At 42.9% G+C, this 12,925-nt stretch overlaps 1 protein-coding gene across 1 annotated transcript in view; it reads right to left on the bottom strand.

Moving 5' to 3' along the window:
- chm (CHM Rab escort protein) overlaps window positions 1–12,925 on the bottom strand; it is a 156,877-nt gene that overhangs the window by 83,976 nt on the left and 59,976 nt on the right. The window contains exons 7-8 of the mRNA XM_085996136.1: window positions 3,497–3,617; window positions 1,859–2,081 (exon numbers count right to left, since the gene is read on the bottom strand). Coding sequence (XP_085852262.1) covers window positions 1,859–2,081; window positions 3,497–3,617 — 344 coding nt within the window. The remainder of the gene's footprint in view (window positions 1–1,858; window positions 2,082–3,496; window positions 3,618–12,925) is intronic.

Here is a 12,925-nt window from a genome sequence, read left to right as displayed (position 1 = left end):
TCATTGTGGACTTCAGGAAGTCGAAAGGCAGAAGTCACACCCCCATCCACATCCATGGGGCTGTGGTGGAAAGGGTGGACAGCTTTAAGTTCCTCGGAGTCCACATCACGGAAGACCTCTCCTGGTCCCTCAATACCTCCTCTCTGGTGAAGAAGGCCCAGCAGCGCCTATATTTCCTAAGGAGGCTGAAGGGATGTAACCTGTCACCCCTGATCCTCTCTAACTTTTACCGCTGCACTATAGAGAGCATCCTGACAAACTGTATCACAGTATGGTAGGGCAGCTGTAGCTACTATGACCGGAAAGCCCTGCAGCGGGTAGTCAAAACTGCCCAACGCATTACCGGCACCCGGCTACCGACCATAGAGCACATATACCAGAAACGCTGTCTACGGAGGTCACGGTCCATCATCAAAGGCCCTACCCACCCCAGCCACAGTCTGTTCGCCCTCCTGCCATCTGGGAGACGCTACAGATGCATTCGCACCCGTACGACCAGATTTAGGAACAGCTTCTTTCCCAGGGCTGTCATCCTACTGAACTCCACAAATAAACTCTAAAGCCTGCACATCTGCCAATGCACTTTATTATGGTTATGTTTATGTTAATGTATTACAAGCCAAATGTATGTTGAATGTTTAAATGTCTTAATCCAAATGTACACTCTCGGGAGCCACAAGCCTACATTTCGTTGTACTGCACTTGTGCACTAACAATGACAATAAAAGTTGATTTGATTTGATTTTTTGTTTTTAAAGAATGGTGATGTTCCTGTGGTCTTTACCATCAAATAATCTTTTGAATTCAGAATGAGATTCATATTACAGGCATTTTGGAATAAAATATTTCAATGTAATTAAAATAGCTGTTGTAGCAGAAAAAAGTGTGGTGTTGGTGTACAGGTTGATGAAAGGTTTACAAAGATTGTTATGAATTTTGTTTTCAGATAATGCACAAAATGGAAAATATCCAACATGCAGAGCTGTCAACACTGGACAAATCCTAGACGGGAAGTTTTAAATCACGAGAGAAAGCAAACAAAAAAAAACTAGATCAAGCAGAACACAGTCTCTACATACAGGAGATTGTGATTCTGAGGCAGGAGAATCAACCCTCTTGCATGAGGCTTTTGCCAAAAGCAGGAAAATTGGTGTCAGCATGTTATACTGGGACCAAGTAAATACTAAGGCTCAAATTGCACCATAAGCTCAAAATCATTATAAAAACTACATAATTCACCCCTTTTCATAGGCCACACCACCATACTGACATTCGGTGATAAACTGCTGAATCCAGAAATGCTGCAACACAACTCCCGAGAAAGTCACTGCTCCAGTCAAAGAGAATACAGAATCATCACCAATTGAGGTATTTCCCAAATAGCATTAATCTATATCACTTGAACAGGCACAGCAAATTACTACAGAAGTAAAGGAATACATTAATGAACCAGAGGGTTTAAATTAGTGTAATTAGTAGCACAGGAGCTATATTTGGTTTCATCCTTTTTGATATCTACCCATTCTGTGAACACAGATGTAAAACCTTCATCCTTCATGTTAAGACAAGCAATGATTTTAAAAGATATATAATTAGGTAAAACTTTAGTCAGGTGATACAATGACAGATATTCTCATATTGCTTTTAATCATTTGTAAAGAAAGCAAATTCTGAATTGAGAATGTGTTTCAAAATATATACAGCCCAACTTTAACATTACCAAGGACCTTTTTGATACTGATTTGTAATAACTTGACACTTCTGTTGAACTCCTGACAAACATCACAAATTATAAGTTATAAAAGTATGAAAATTTTAGAATTGCAATTTTGTGATATCAATAAAGAAATCAACGTACCTGCAGAAGCACTGTGGTATTTCTCCAACACCATATAAGGGAAAAAGAAATGGTGTGTTCCCATAGCGCCCAAGGCACTGTAGGAAGTGCTGGGTTGCTTTGAGCCCCTCTGTGGTGCAAGCAGTTTCAGAGACCATAGCAATGGAATGTAAAATAAAGTGCTGCAGGTTTGCAGTTAACTTCTTTGTCTTCAAATAGTCTGAAAATCCACTGTCCTTAAAGTCTGTGGATTAATAACAGCAAATACTGTAAATGACTCTGTATTTGGTTTCATTTAATCCAATTTTCAGATTTGATTTCACAACTTAAAGCAACACCAAACGAATATTGGGTACTGGTTCTAAAAGATCTGAAGTAAAAGATAAGTAGAAATAGAAGTGGTGCTCACAAAAATCCCCTCTCCCCATAAAAGGTTTGGCTGGAGAAGGTACTGCAAAACATTTAAAGTGGTCAAGTTTTCATGTACCTTCAAAATGGATGCTGGGAGCCAAGAGGGGGTTGTGTGTGTGACAGAGAAAGAAATGGGAAAGCAGAGAGCAAGATTAAAAAGGCAAGCACCATTAAATTATCTAAACGGTTTAATTCAAATAATTTGTGTGTGTTGGTTAGGTTTGATAATATAGCTACTCCTGACTTTTGAATAATTTATTTCTGTAATGTTAGTGCTTATTTCACTATCATAGTGCGTAACCTAAATATTTACTGAGCTAGCTGACACAGGGAGAGACAGTCATTTCCTTGGAGCCACCAACAATCTAAGGGTTAACATAACAAAAATACAATTTGCATGAGTGCAGGACTGAAGTCAGAAAAATTAAGGACTGCAATAATATTATACTGAGGATATCATACTGCCTTATTCGGATACACCTTATTATGAAAAACACTCGATTAAATAGATGTATACGTGCATAGTAAGCCAGAGAAGTTCTAATAGAGAACAGATCGTAAACAAAAGAACATTAGGAATCTTAATACTTGGACAGTCAAGGTTACATCAACATGAAAGTGCCTGTAATTCAGTATACAGGAAACTTTGTGCTATCCGGAAGTTGAATGTCCGGCAACTTTGATCTAACGGCAGAAATCAGCAGCCGTTTTGGTTAGGTGTTTTTTTTTCTCCTAGCATTCTTTTCACAGGCAGGCTCTGGAAAGCGTCTTTGTCGCTTAGCAACAGCTTCAGAGACGCTTCCAAGCTACTGGGCCGAGTGTTTACAAGCTGTTGCTGAGCAACAGTGTTTGTGGTCAGACACGGCAGGCTCTAGAAAGCGTCTCTGTATCTTAGCAACAGCTTCAGAGACGCTTCCAAGCCATGGGCCGAGTGTTTACAAGCTGTTGCTGAGCAACACAGTGTTTGTGGTCAGATACTGCGATGAAAAGCTCCTATCTGATAACATTGACGCTGGTCTATCCGGAGCTTTTAAAAAAACGGCAGTAGCTCGGTCCCATGGGTGCCGGATAGCACAAAGTTTCCTGCACTATGACGACTGACATTTTGTTTAAAAAAGTATGGATCAGTGTGCAAGAAAACAGGCGATATTCTGAGAAGACTAGGAAACGTCTGCAGTACGCACATCACCTCCTAAAGTACAATGGCAGAAACCTCAAAATACAGGGTGGCCTTGGGCATGCAAGTACCTAGGTATTCATCTGGATGTTGTTCATATTCCAAACAGAAAGTAAGAAACTTCATTAACATCCGTTTCTCCACCATAGTGAGATGTTTGCTGGCGAAGACATCGGCTCTGGAACAAGGTACCTAAAAGTGAGGGGGGAAAATAAATTCTGAAGTTACCTTCCACCTAGAAAGAACACTTGCATCAATATATAAACCATCAGTTGTAGAGTATACCAGGAATACCGAATTCAAACATCTGTACACAAAGAGAAACCAAACAATAGCTCCTGATGCAAGACACTAAACCATAAACCATCCATATGTGTAAAGATTACTTTTCAGTTCCCCAGGGTATCCTAAAATAGCTACAGTATTACTATTTATGAACAGACCTAGTAAGCTGGTTTCACAGTAATGGGCTGCAAAGTTAACCTGCATTTTCAAATAAAAAATACCTTAATATCTACTTCGCTCGTTTGCCTTCGGTGTACACATACAGAGTGCAGCCCCACGATGAACTAGTTTAACTTTTGGCTGGATACAAATATCTGTCTCACTCCTCAAATAAACAGCTACATCTTAAACAGCTTTTTGACTTATTAAAAATACAAATTTGCTTTGCTAGCCACTGTAGATTGGCATGGCTAAAGTAACGTATAATTTGCTCTGCGACTGAGCAGAGTTCAACCTTTTTTAAATGAACCACTCAAGGAAATGATCACAATGTTGCTAATTCATCACAATTTTATGGACTGTTCTGTGAATTTAATCACAAAAATGAAGCGCAGTAGTGAATAATTCTTTATGGTTTGGATTTTTAGTCCTGGCTAATCTTCTCATTTTGATAGATTTTCTTTCCAATCAGCAAAAGGGAAAGATATTTTTAAAACACTCAATTGTGCAGACTTTGGAACTGGTCAGATCCTAGCAACAAGCTGTACATAGCTTGATGTCCTTCTATTAGAAGAAATGTTCATATGGTGCACAATTTATAACTGGAGTTTGGTTCATCAAATAAGCTACGATGGGCAGGCAGGAATTCAAAAGTCGCACTTCAATAATTTTTCAGAGAATTGTTTCATGCAGAAAAGGGTACTTCATAAACAAGAAATACACACAAGAAATCTTCTGCTGTGCCTTAAATACAGTATCAACCACATTCCTGCATGGCAATTAACCACTGATGGAAAAGCAAAATTCCAAATTAGAAAATTACAATAATTGTTATAACAGGTTGAACAAGCCCCTAATCCCAAAATTTATCAGCTCACAATAGTCCGATCACCGATAAGACAATCTCTGACCATTTCCCTATATCACTCTCTACCCATATTCCCCTTCCCCCTCCTAAACCCACTTTTTGTATCCGACCCTGGAAAAAACTCTCCCTCAATTCCTTTAGCAATGCACTTTCTAATTCCCAACTACCTAGCCTATGGTCTACAATTCTTCATGACATCTCTGCAGCTACCGACTTACTAAATCACACCCTCTCGACCGCCATTGATGCCCTTGTCCCCACTAAAATCATTACACACTCTCACCCTAGTCGTTACCCCTCATCTCGGCTCCTTCAAGTCTAAGGGACGCAGACTTGAATGTCTTTGGTGGACAACTGGTCTAATCCATCACCAGATTTGGCTAGATCATATCGAGCAATACCGGGTCCTGCTCTCCATCACTAAAACCACCCACTATTCGAAGATTATCCAGGATGGCAAACACACCAGGCTTCTCTTCTCCACCAATAACCGTCTTCTCAGACCGCCCTCCCCGGCAACAATAAATGTGAAGAGCTCATAGTCGTCTGTTAAAAAGATCGACAACATCCACTCAGCTGCTTTCAATTCCCTCCTTTCCCCTAGCCCACCGGACCTTACTTCCTCTCAGTTTTCCCCCTACCCTAACCCTAAATTTGCATATTTCTCTCTTATCTCCCCTCTTGCCTTTTCAAAGCTCATTTTGTCAATGAGACCGACCTCCTGCTCTTTTGACCCTGTTCTTTCTAAATTGCTGACCACCCAACTTCCAGGCCAGTGTCGGGAGTGGTGAGAGCGGAGGTTCAGTGAGTATTCAAACTCACGTTCGTGGGCTTTTTTTCCCCACAGGCCATTGTCAGGAGCGGTGAGAGCGGAGGTTCAGTGAGTACTTAAACTCACGTTCGTGGGCTTTTTTTCCCCCACAGGCCATTGTCAGGAGCGGTGAGAGCGGAGGTTCAGTGAGTACTTAAACTCACTTTCGCGGGATTTTTTTCCCCCCCCCCCACAGGTTTACCAATCTCGCAGACCGGCGGCGGCGTTCGAGCCACGGTTCAAAACGTGACGCGAGCAGGAGGAATCAGCTGATTAGAGTAGTATAAATACTCACCCATAGTTTGACAGTTAAGGTTCATAGTTTATCAAATTTAGACGGTCTTAATTTTGTGGCTATAGTTTCTACGGTCTCTGTTGTGTAGCGGGGAGTGCTAGGAAACAAGGGCCCTTGAGTATATCATTTAATTGTAGTATAATTGGTGGTATTGATTGAATTTAAATTAAATGAAGGGTAAGTCATGGCAGCAAAGCTCAGCCCCGTGGCATGCTCCTCCTGCACTATGTGGGAAATCAGGGACACTTCCTGTGTCCCTGACGACCATGTGTGCAGGAAGTGTATCCAGCGGCAGCTACTGGCAGACCACATTGCAGCGCTGGAGCTGCGAATGGATACATACTGGAGCATTTGCGATGCTGAGGACGTCGTGGATATCACGTTTAATCAGTTGGTCACACCGCAGGTAAAGGCTGCACAGGCAGGAAAGGAATGGGTGACCGCCAGGCAGAGTAGTAGGCGCAGGCAGGTAGTGCAGGGGTCCCCTGTGCCCATCCCCCTCACAAACAGATATACCGCTTTGGATATTGTTGGGGAAGATGGCTTATCGGGGGAAGGCAGCAGCAACCAACTTCCTGGCACCATGGGTGGTTCTGCTGCACAGGATGGGAGGAAAAAGAGTGGGCGAGCTATAGTGATAGGGGATTCTATTGTAAGAGGAATAGATAGGCGTTTCTGCGGCCGCAAACGAGACTCCAGGATGGTATGTTGCCTCCCTGGTGCAAGGGTCAAGGATGTTTCGGAGCGGCTGCAGGGCATCCGGAGGGTGAGGGTGAACAGCCAGCTGTCGTGGTGCATATAGGTACCAATGATATAGGTAAAAAATGGGATAAAGTCCTAAAAGCTGAATAGAGGGAGTTAGGAGGCAAATTAAAAAATAGGACCTCAAAAAGGTAGTAATCTCAGGATTGCTGCCAGTGCCACATGCTAGTCAGAGTAGAAATAGAAGGATATTTCAGCTGAATACGTGGCTAGAAAATGGTGCGAGGGAGAGGGATTCAAATTCCTGGGACATTGGAACCGGTTCTGGGGGAGGTGGGACCAGTACAAACTGGACGGTTTGCACTTGGGCAGGATGTCCTAGGGGGACCAATGTCCTAGGGGGAGTGTTTGCTAGTGCTGTTGGGGAGGGTTTAAACTAAAATGGCAGGGGGTTGGGAACCTGTGCAGGGAGACAGAGGAAAGGGAAGCAAGGATAGAAGCAAAAAGATGGGAAGGAGAAAAGCAAAAGTGGAAGTCAGAGAAATCAAGGGTTTAAACCAAACATGGCCGCAGTAAACAATAATTCTAAGAGTGTTAAAAATACAAGCCTGAAGGCTGTGTGTCTTAATGCGAGGAGCATTTGTAATAAGGTGGATGAATTAGCTGCGCAAATAGATGTAAACGGATAGAATATAATTGGGATTGCGGCGACATGGCTCCAGGGTGACCAAGGCTGGGAATTCAACATCCAGGGGTATACAATATTCAGGAGGGACAGGCAAAAAGGAAAAGGCAGTGGGGTAGCATTGCTGGTTAAAGAAGAGATTAACACAATAGTAAGGAAGGATATTAGCTCTGATGATGTGGAATCTGTATGGGTAGAGCTGAGAAATACCATGGGGCAGAAAATGTTAGTGGGAGTTGTATACAGACCCCCAAACAGTAATGATGAGGTTGCGGATGGCATTAAACGGGAAATTAGAGATGCGTGCAATAAGGGCACAGCAGCTATCATGGGTGACTGTAAACTACATATCACACAATCACAGAAACAATACTGTGGAAGAGGAATTCCTAGAGTGTATACAGGATGGTTTCCTGGACCAATATGTCGAGGAACCAACTAGAGATCAGGCCATGTTAGACTGGGTATTATGTAATGAGAAAGGATTAATTAGCAATCTTGTTGTACGAGGCCCCTTGGGGAGAAGCAATCATAATATGATAGAATTCTTCATTAAGATGGAGAGTGAAGTAGTTGATTCAGAGACTTGGGTACTGAATTTAAATAAAGGAAACTACGATGGTATGAGGTGCGAGTTGGCTCGGATGGATTGAGGAATGTTACTTAAAGGGTTGATGGTGAATAGGCAATGGCAAACATTTAAAGATCACATGAATGAACTACAGAATTTGTTCATCCCTGTTTGGCATAAAAATAAAACAAAAAAGGTGACTCAACATTGGCTAACAAGGGAAATTAGGGATAGCATAAGATCCAAGGAGCAAGGAGAGGACATATAAATTGGCCAGAAAAAGCAGCAAACTTGAGGATTGGGAGCAGTTTAGGATTCAGCAAAGGAGAACAAAGGGATTAATTAAATGGGGGGAAATAGATTATGAGAGTAAGCTTGCAGGGAACATAAAAACTGACTGTAAAAGCTTCTATAGGCATGTGAAGAGAAAAAGATTGGTAAAGTCAAGCGTAGGTCCCTTGCAGTCAGAATCAGGGGAATTTATAATGGGGAACAAAGACATGGCTGACCAATTAAATACATACTTTGGTACTGTCTTCACAAAGGAGGACACAAATAAACTCAGATGTCGGGGAACATAGGGTCTAATGAGAGGGAGGAACTTAATGAAATCAGTATTTGTAGGGAAATGGTGCTAGGGAAATTGACGGGATTGAAGGCCAATAAATCCCCAGGGCCTGATAATCTACATCCTAGGGTACTTAAGAAAGTGGCCCTAGAAATAGTAAATGCATTGCTGGTCATCTTCCAAAATTCTATACACTCTGGAACAGTTCCCATGGATTGGAGGGTAGCTAATGTAACCCCATTATTTAAAAAAGCTGGTAGAGAAAAAACGGAGAATTATAAACCGGTAAGCCCGACATCGGTAGTGCGAAAAATGCTAGAGTCCATTATAAAAGATGCAATAGCAGAGCACTTGGAAACCAGCGACAGGATCGGAAAAAGTCACATGGATTTACAAAAGGTAAATCATGCTTGACTAATCTACTGGACTTTTTTGAGGATGTAACTGGTAGAATAGATAAGGAAGAACCAGTGGATGTGGTGTATTTGGACTTTCAGAAGGCTTTCGATAAGGTCCCGCATAAGAGACTAGCGTGCAAAGTTAAAGCACATGGGATTGGGGGTAATGTACTGATTTGGATAGAAAACTGGTTGGCAGACAGGAAGCAAAGAGTTGGAATAAACGGGTCTTTTTCCGAGTGGAAGGCAGTGACTAGTGGGGTACCGCAGGGATCGGTGCTAGGACCCCAGTTATTCACAATATATATATTAATGATCTAGACGAGGGAACCAGATGTAATATCTCCAAGTTTGCAAACGACACAAAGCTGGGTGGGCATGTGTGCCGTGAGGAGGATGCAAAGAAACTCCAGTACGATTTGGACAGGTTGGGCAATTGGGCAATTGGGCAGATGCAGTATAATGTGGATAAATGCGAGGTTATCCACTTTGGTGGCAAAAACAGGAAGGCAGATTATCTGAACAGCAATAGATTGGGAAAAGGGGAAGTGCAACGAGACCTGGGTGTCTTTGTGCACCAGTCGCTGAAGGTAAGCATGCAGGTGCAGCAGGCGGTTAAGAAGGCAAATGGTATGTTGGCCTTCATAGCGAGAGGATTAGAGTACAGGAACAAGGATGTCTTGCTGCAGTTGTACAGAGCCTTGGTGAGACCACACCTCGAGTATTGTGTGCAGTTTTGGTCGCCTTATCTGAGGAAGGATGTTCTTGCCATGGAGGGAGTGCAGCGAAGATTCACCAGACTGATACCTGGGATGGCAGGAATGACATATGGAGAGATTGGGTCGATTAGGCTTATATTCCCTAGAGTTTAGAAGAATGAGAGGGGATCTCATTGAAACTTATAAAATTCTCAGAACTAGACAGACTAGATGCAGGAAGGCTGTTCCTGATGGCGGGGAGTCCAGAACCAGGGATCACAGTCTAAGGATAAGGGGTAAGTCATTTAGGACTGAGATGAGGAGGAATTTCTTCACCCAGAGAGTGGTGAACCTGTGGAATTCTCTACCACAGAAGACCATTGAGGCCAATTCATTAAATATATTCAAGAAGGAGTTAGATATATTTCTTAAGGCTAAGGGGATCAAGGGATATGCGGGAAAAGCAGGGACAGGGTACTGAATTTGGATGATCAGCCATGATTGCATTGAATGGCGGAGCAGGCTCGAGGGGCCGAATGGCCTACTCCTGCTCCTATCTTCCCTTCCTGGCTCCCATGTTAGCAGATATTGTTAACAGTTCTCTCTCCTCAGGTATTGTCCCACTTTCCTTCAAATCTGCCGTCATCACCCTCTCCTCAAAAAACCAACCCCTCCGTCCTTGCAAACTATCGCCCCATCTCCAACCTCCCTTTCCTCTCCAAAGTTCTTGAACGTGTTGACGGCTCCCAAATCTGTGACCATTTTTCTCAGAACCCCTTGTTTGAATCTCTCCAATCAGCTTCTGCCCTGCCACAGCACCGAAACTGCTGTTACCAAGGTCACAAATGACACCCTAATTGACTGAAACAAAGGTAATCTATCCCGTCTCATCCTCCTGGACCTGTCTGCAGCCTTTGACATGACTGACCACAAAATTCTGCTCAATGCCTCTCCACCGTCGTCCAGCTGGATGGGACTGCACTTGCCGATTTCATTCCTATCTTTCCAGCCATAACCATAGAATCACCTGCAATGGCTTCTCTTCCCGATCCTGTACTGTTACCTCTGATGCCCCCCAAGGATCTATCCTTGGCCGCCTCCCATTTCTCATCTACATGCTGCCCCTCGGTGACATCATCCGGCAACACTGAGTTTTCACGTGCGCTGATGATACCCAGCTCTACCTCTCCTCCACCTCTCCCGAACCCTCCACTGTCATGTACTATCAGACAGCTTGTCAGATATCCAGCACTGGATGAGCAGAAATTTCCTCCAATTAAATATCTGGAAGACTGAAGCCATTGTCTTCGTTTCACACCACAAACTCCATTCCCTTTCCACTGATTCGATCTCTCTTCCCCAGCAACTGTCTAAGGCTGACCATGTCTGTTTGCGACCTTGGTGTCATATTTGATCACTAATTGAGCTCCCTACCTCCTATCTGCTCTATCACTCAGACCGCCCATTTCCACCTTTGTAATATTGCCCGTCTCCGCTCTTACTTCAACTTATCTGTTGCCAAAACCCTCATTCATGCCTTAATCACCTCTAGACTTGACTATTCCAACGCACTCCTGGCCGGCCTTCCTAGTTCCACCCTCCATAAACTTGTTCATCCAAAACTCTGACGCGCGTGTGCTAACTCGCACCAAGTCCTGCTCACCCATCTCCCCTGCGCTCTCTGACCTATATTGGCTCCCAGTTAAGCAACGCCTTGACTTTAAAATTCTCATCCTCGTTTTCAAATCCCTCCATGACCTCGCCCCTCCTTATCTCTAATCTCCTCCAGCTCCATAATCCTCTGCACTCTACCTATTCTGGCTTTTTGAATGTACCGGATTTCAAATGCTCCACCATTGGAGGTCGAGCCTTCAGCTGCCTACGTCCGAAGCTCTGAAATTCCCTCCATAAATCTCTCCATCTTCTCCACTTCACATTCCTCCTTTAAGACGCTCCTTAAAACCTACCGCTTCGACCAAGCTTTTAGTCACCTGTCCTAACATCTCCTTATATAGCGCGGTGTCATTTTAAAAAATAACACTCTTGCCAAGTGCCTTGGGACATTTTATTATGTTAAAAGGCACTATATAAATACAAGTTGTTGTTATTGTTGTTGCTGCTGGAAATGGCCATTATAGTAACCAGAATAAGGAAACTTAAATTTCCAAGTTATCCCCAAACTGCCTGTGCCAGCCTCTACTTCTGATGTTACAGGCAAACTTATTAACTATGCTACTTCAGATAAGGCAATGGAGCAATGCAGTCATAATGTTTGGCTGCAGCATTGAGCTGGCACATGTGATCTCAGATCCTCCTGCATAAATAAGATTGAGCTTTAAAAGTATACAAAGGAAGGGTTAAGTCGCATAGTAGATGCGTTGAAAAGTTTGGCAGTGATCCAGCTGATTAAAAGATGGATAGATGCAATAAATATTTCAGTAACGGAGAAAAAAAAGTTAATTTACCTGCCAGGTACATATCCAGAAAGAGAAAATGTGCTGAAACAAACATCGGCACTCACTCTACGCTGTGGCTGCAATGACTGGTAGTCTGTGATGTGGACCTGACCAACCACCAATTCTGTAAGGTGTGTACTCCTCAATATATTTTTCTTAAACCATGGTACACACTTTATTACAAAGTATATGTGCAAAATATTTCTGGCTCTGAGACAGTTCACCTACAAATCAAAATGGCCACAACCAGGAGAAGTAAAGAAAAACATAGCCATTTTCATTTGTCCCCGATGTCAGATAGTCTAGTTTGTAGTCTGGATACAAAGGAGCTAGTTTCGAGCCAAATAAGGGAGCATTTTACAGATGCAGCACCCAAGAACAGAGGAAAAGTCAAGGTCGCACAACTTTTATTTCAAAAATGTGGAACCTTGATTATTTAATTGCAAGGGGACTGAGTCCTTGAGTAGTAGTATTTAACCTACTTGGATTGTGACTAAGATATTTCAATGAGCCAACAGCTTTCCTACTTACGATAGCAAAATACTGCAGATGCTGGAAATCCGAAATAACAACAGAAAATGCTGGAAAAACTCAGGTCAGGCAACATCCGTGGAGAGAAATTTGAGTTGACGTTTCGGGTCGAAACCCTTATTCAAAACTGGAAAGAAAATAAAATAGATCGAAGGCAGGGCTGCAATCGAACAAAAGAAGTAAAAGAGACAATAAAAGGTATTTGAAACCAGATGTTGCCTGACCTGCTGAGTTTTTCCAGCATTTTCTGTTGTTATTTTGGATTTCCAGCATCTGCAGTATTTTGCTATCGTACTAGTGTTTGGTTCACTGCCACTCCTCTTCTCGGAATGCCTACCTTGAAGAAGTTCTGCTCTTCTCTTCGACGGGATCTCCGTTTGGCTCTTCAACCTTGTTCATCTTCATTACTTATAATTTTTTCCACCCCTTTGTTTTGGGTCTTCCTTTCCCACCACCCCCCTTTCCTTTTGTTT

Source organism: Somniosus microcephalus, chromosome 1 (genome assembly GCF_052327205.1).
Source record: "Somniosus microcephalus isolate GS21.2 chromosome 1, FLI_Smic_1.0, whole genome shotgun sequence".
In the NCBI taxonomy this organism is placed as follows: domain Eukaryota; kingdom Metazoa; phylum Chordata; class Chondrichthyes; order Squaliformes; family Somniosidae; genus Somniosus; species Somniosus microcephalus.
Note: the sequence above shows the minus strand (reverse complement) of the source record. Positions and strands in the feature narration are given on the sequence as shown.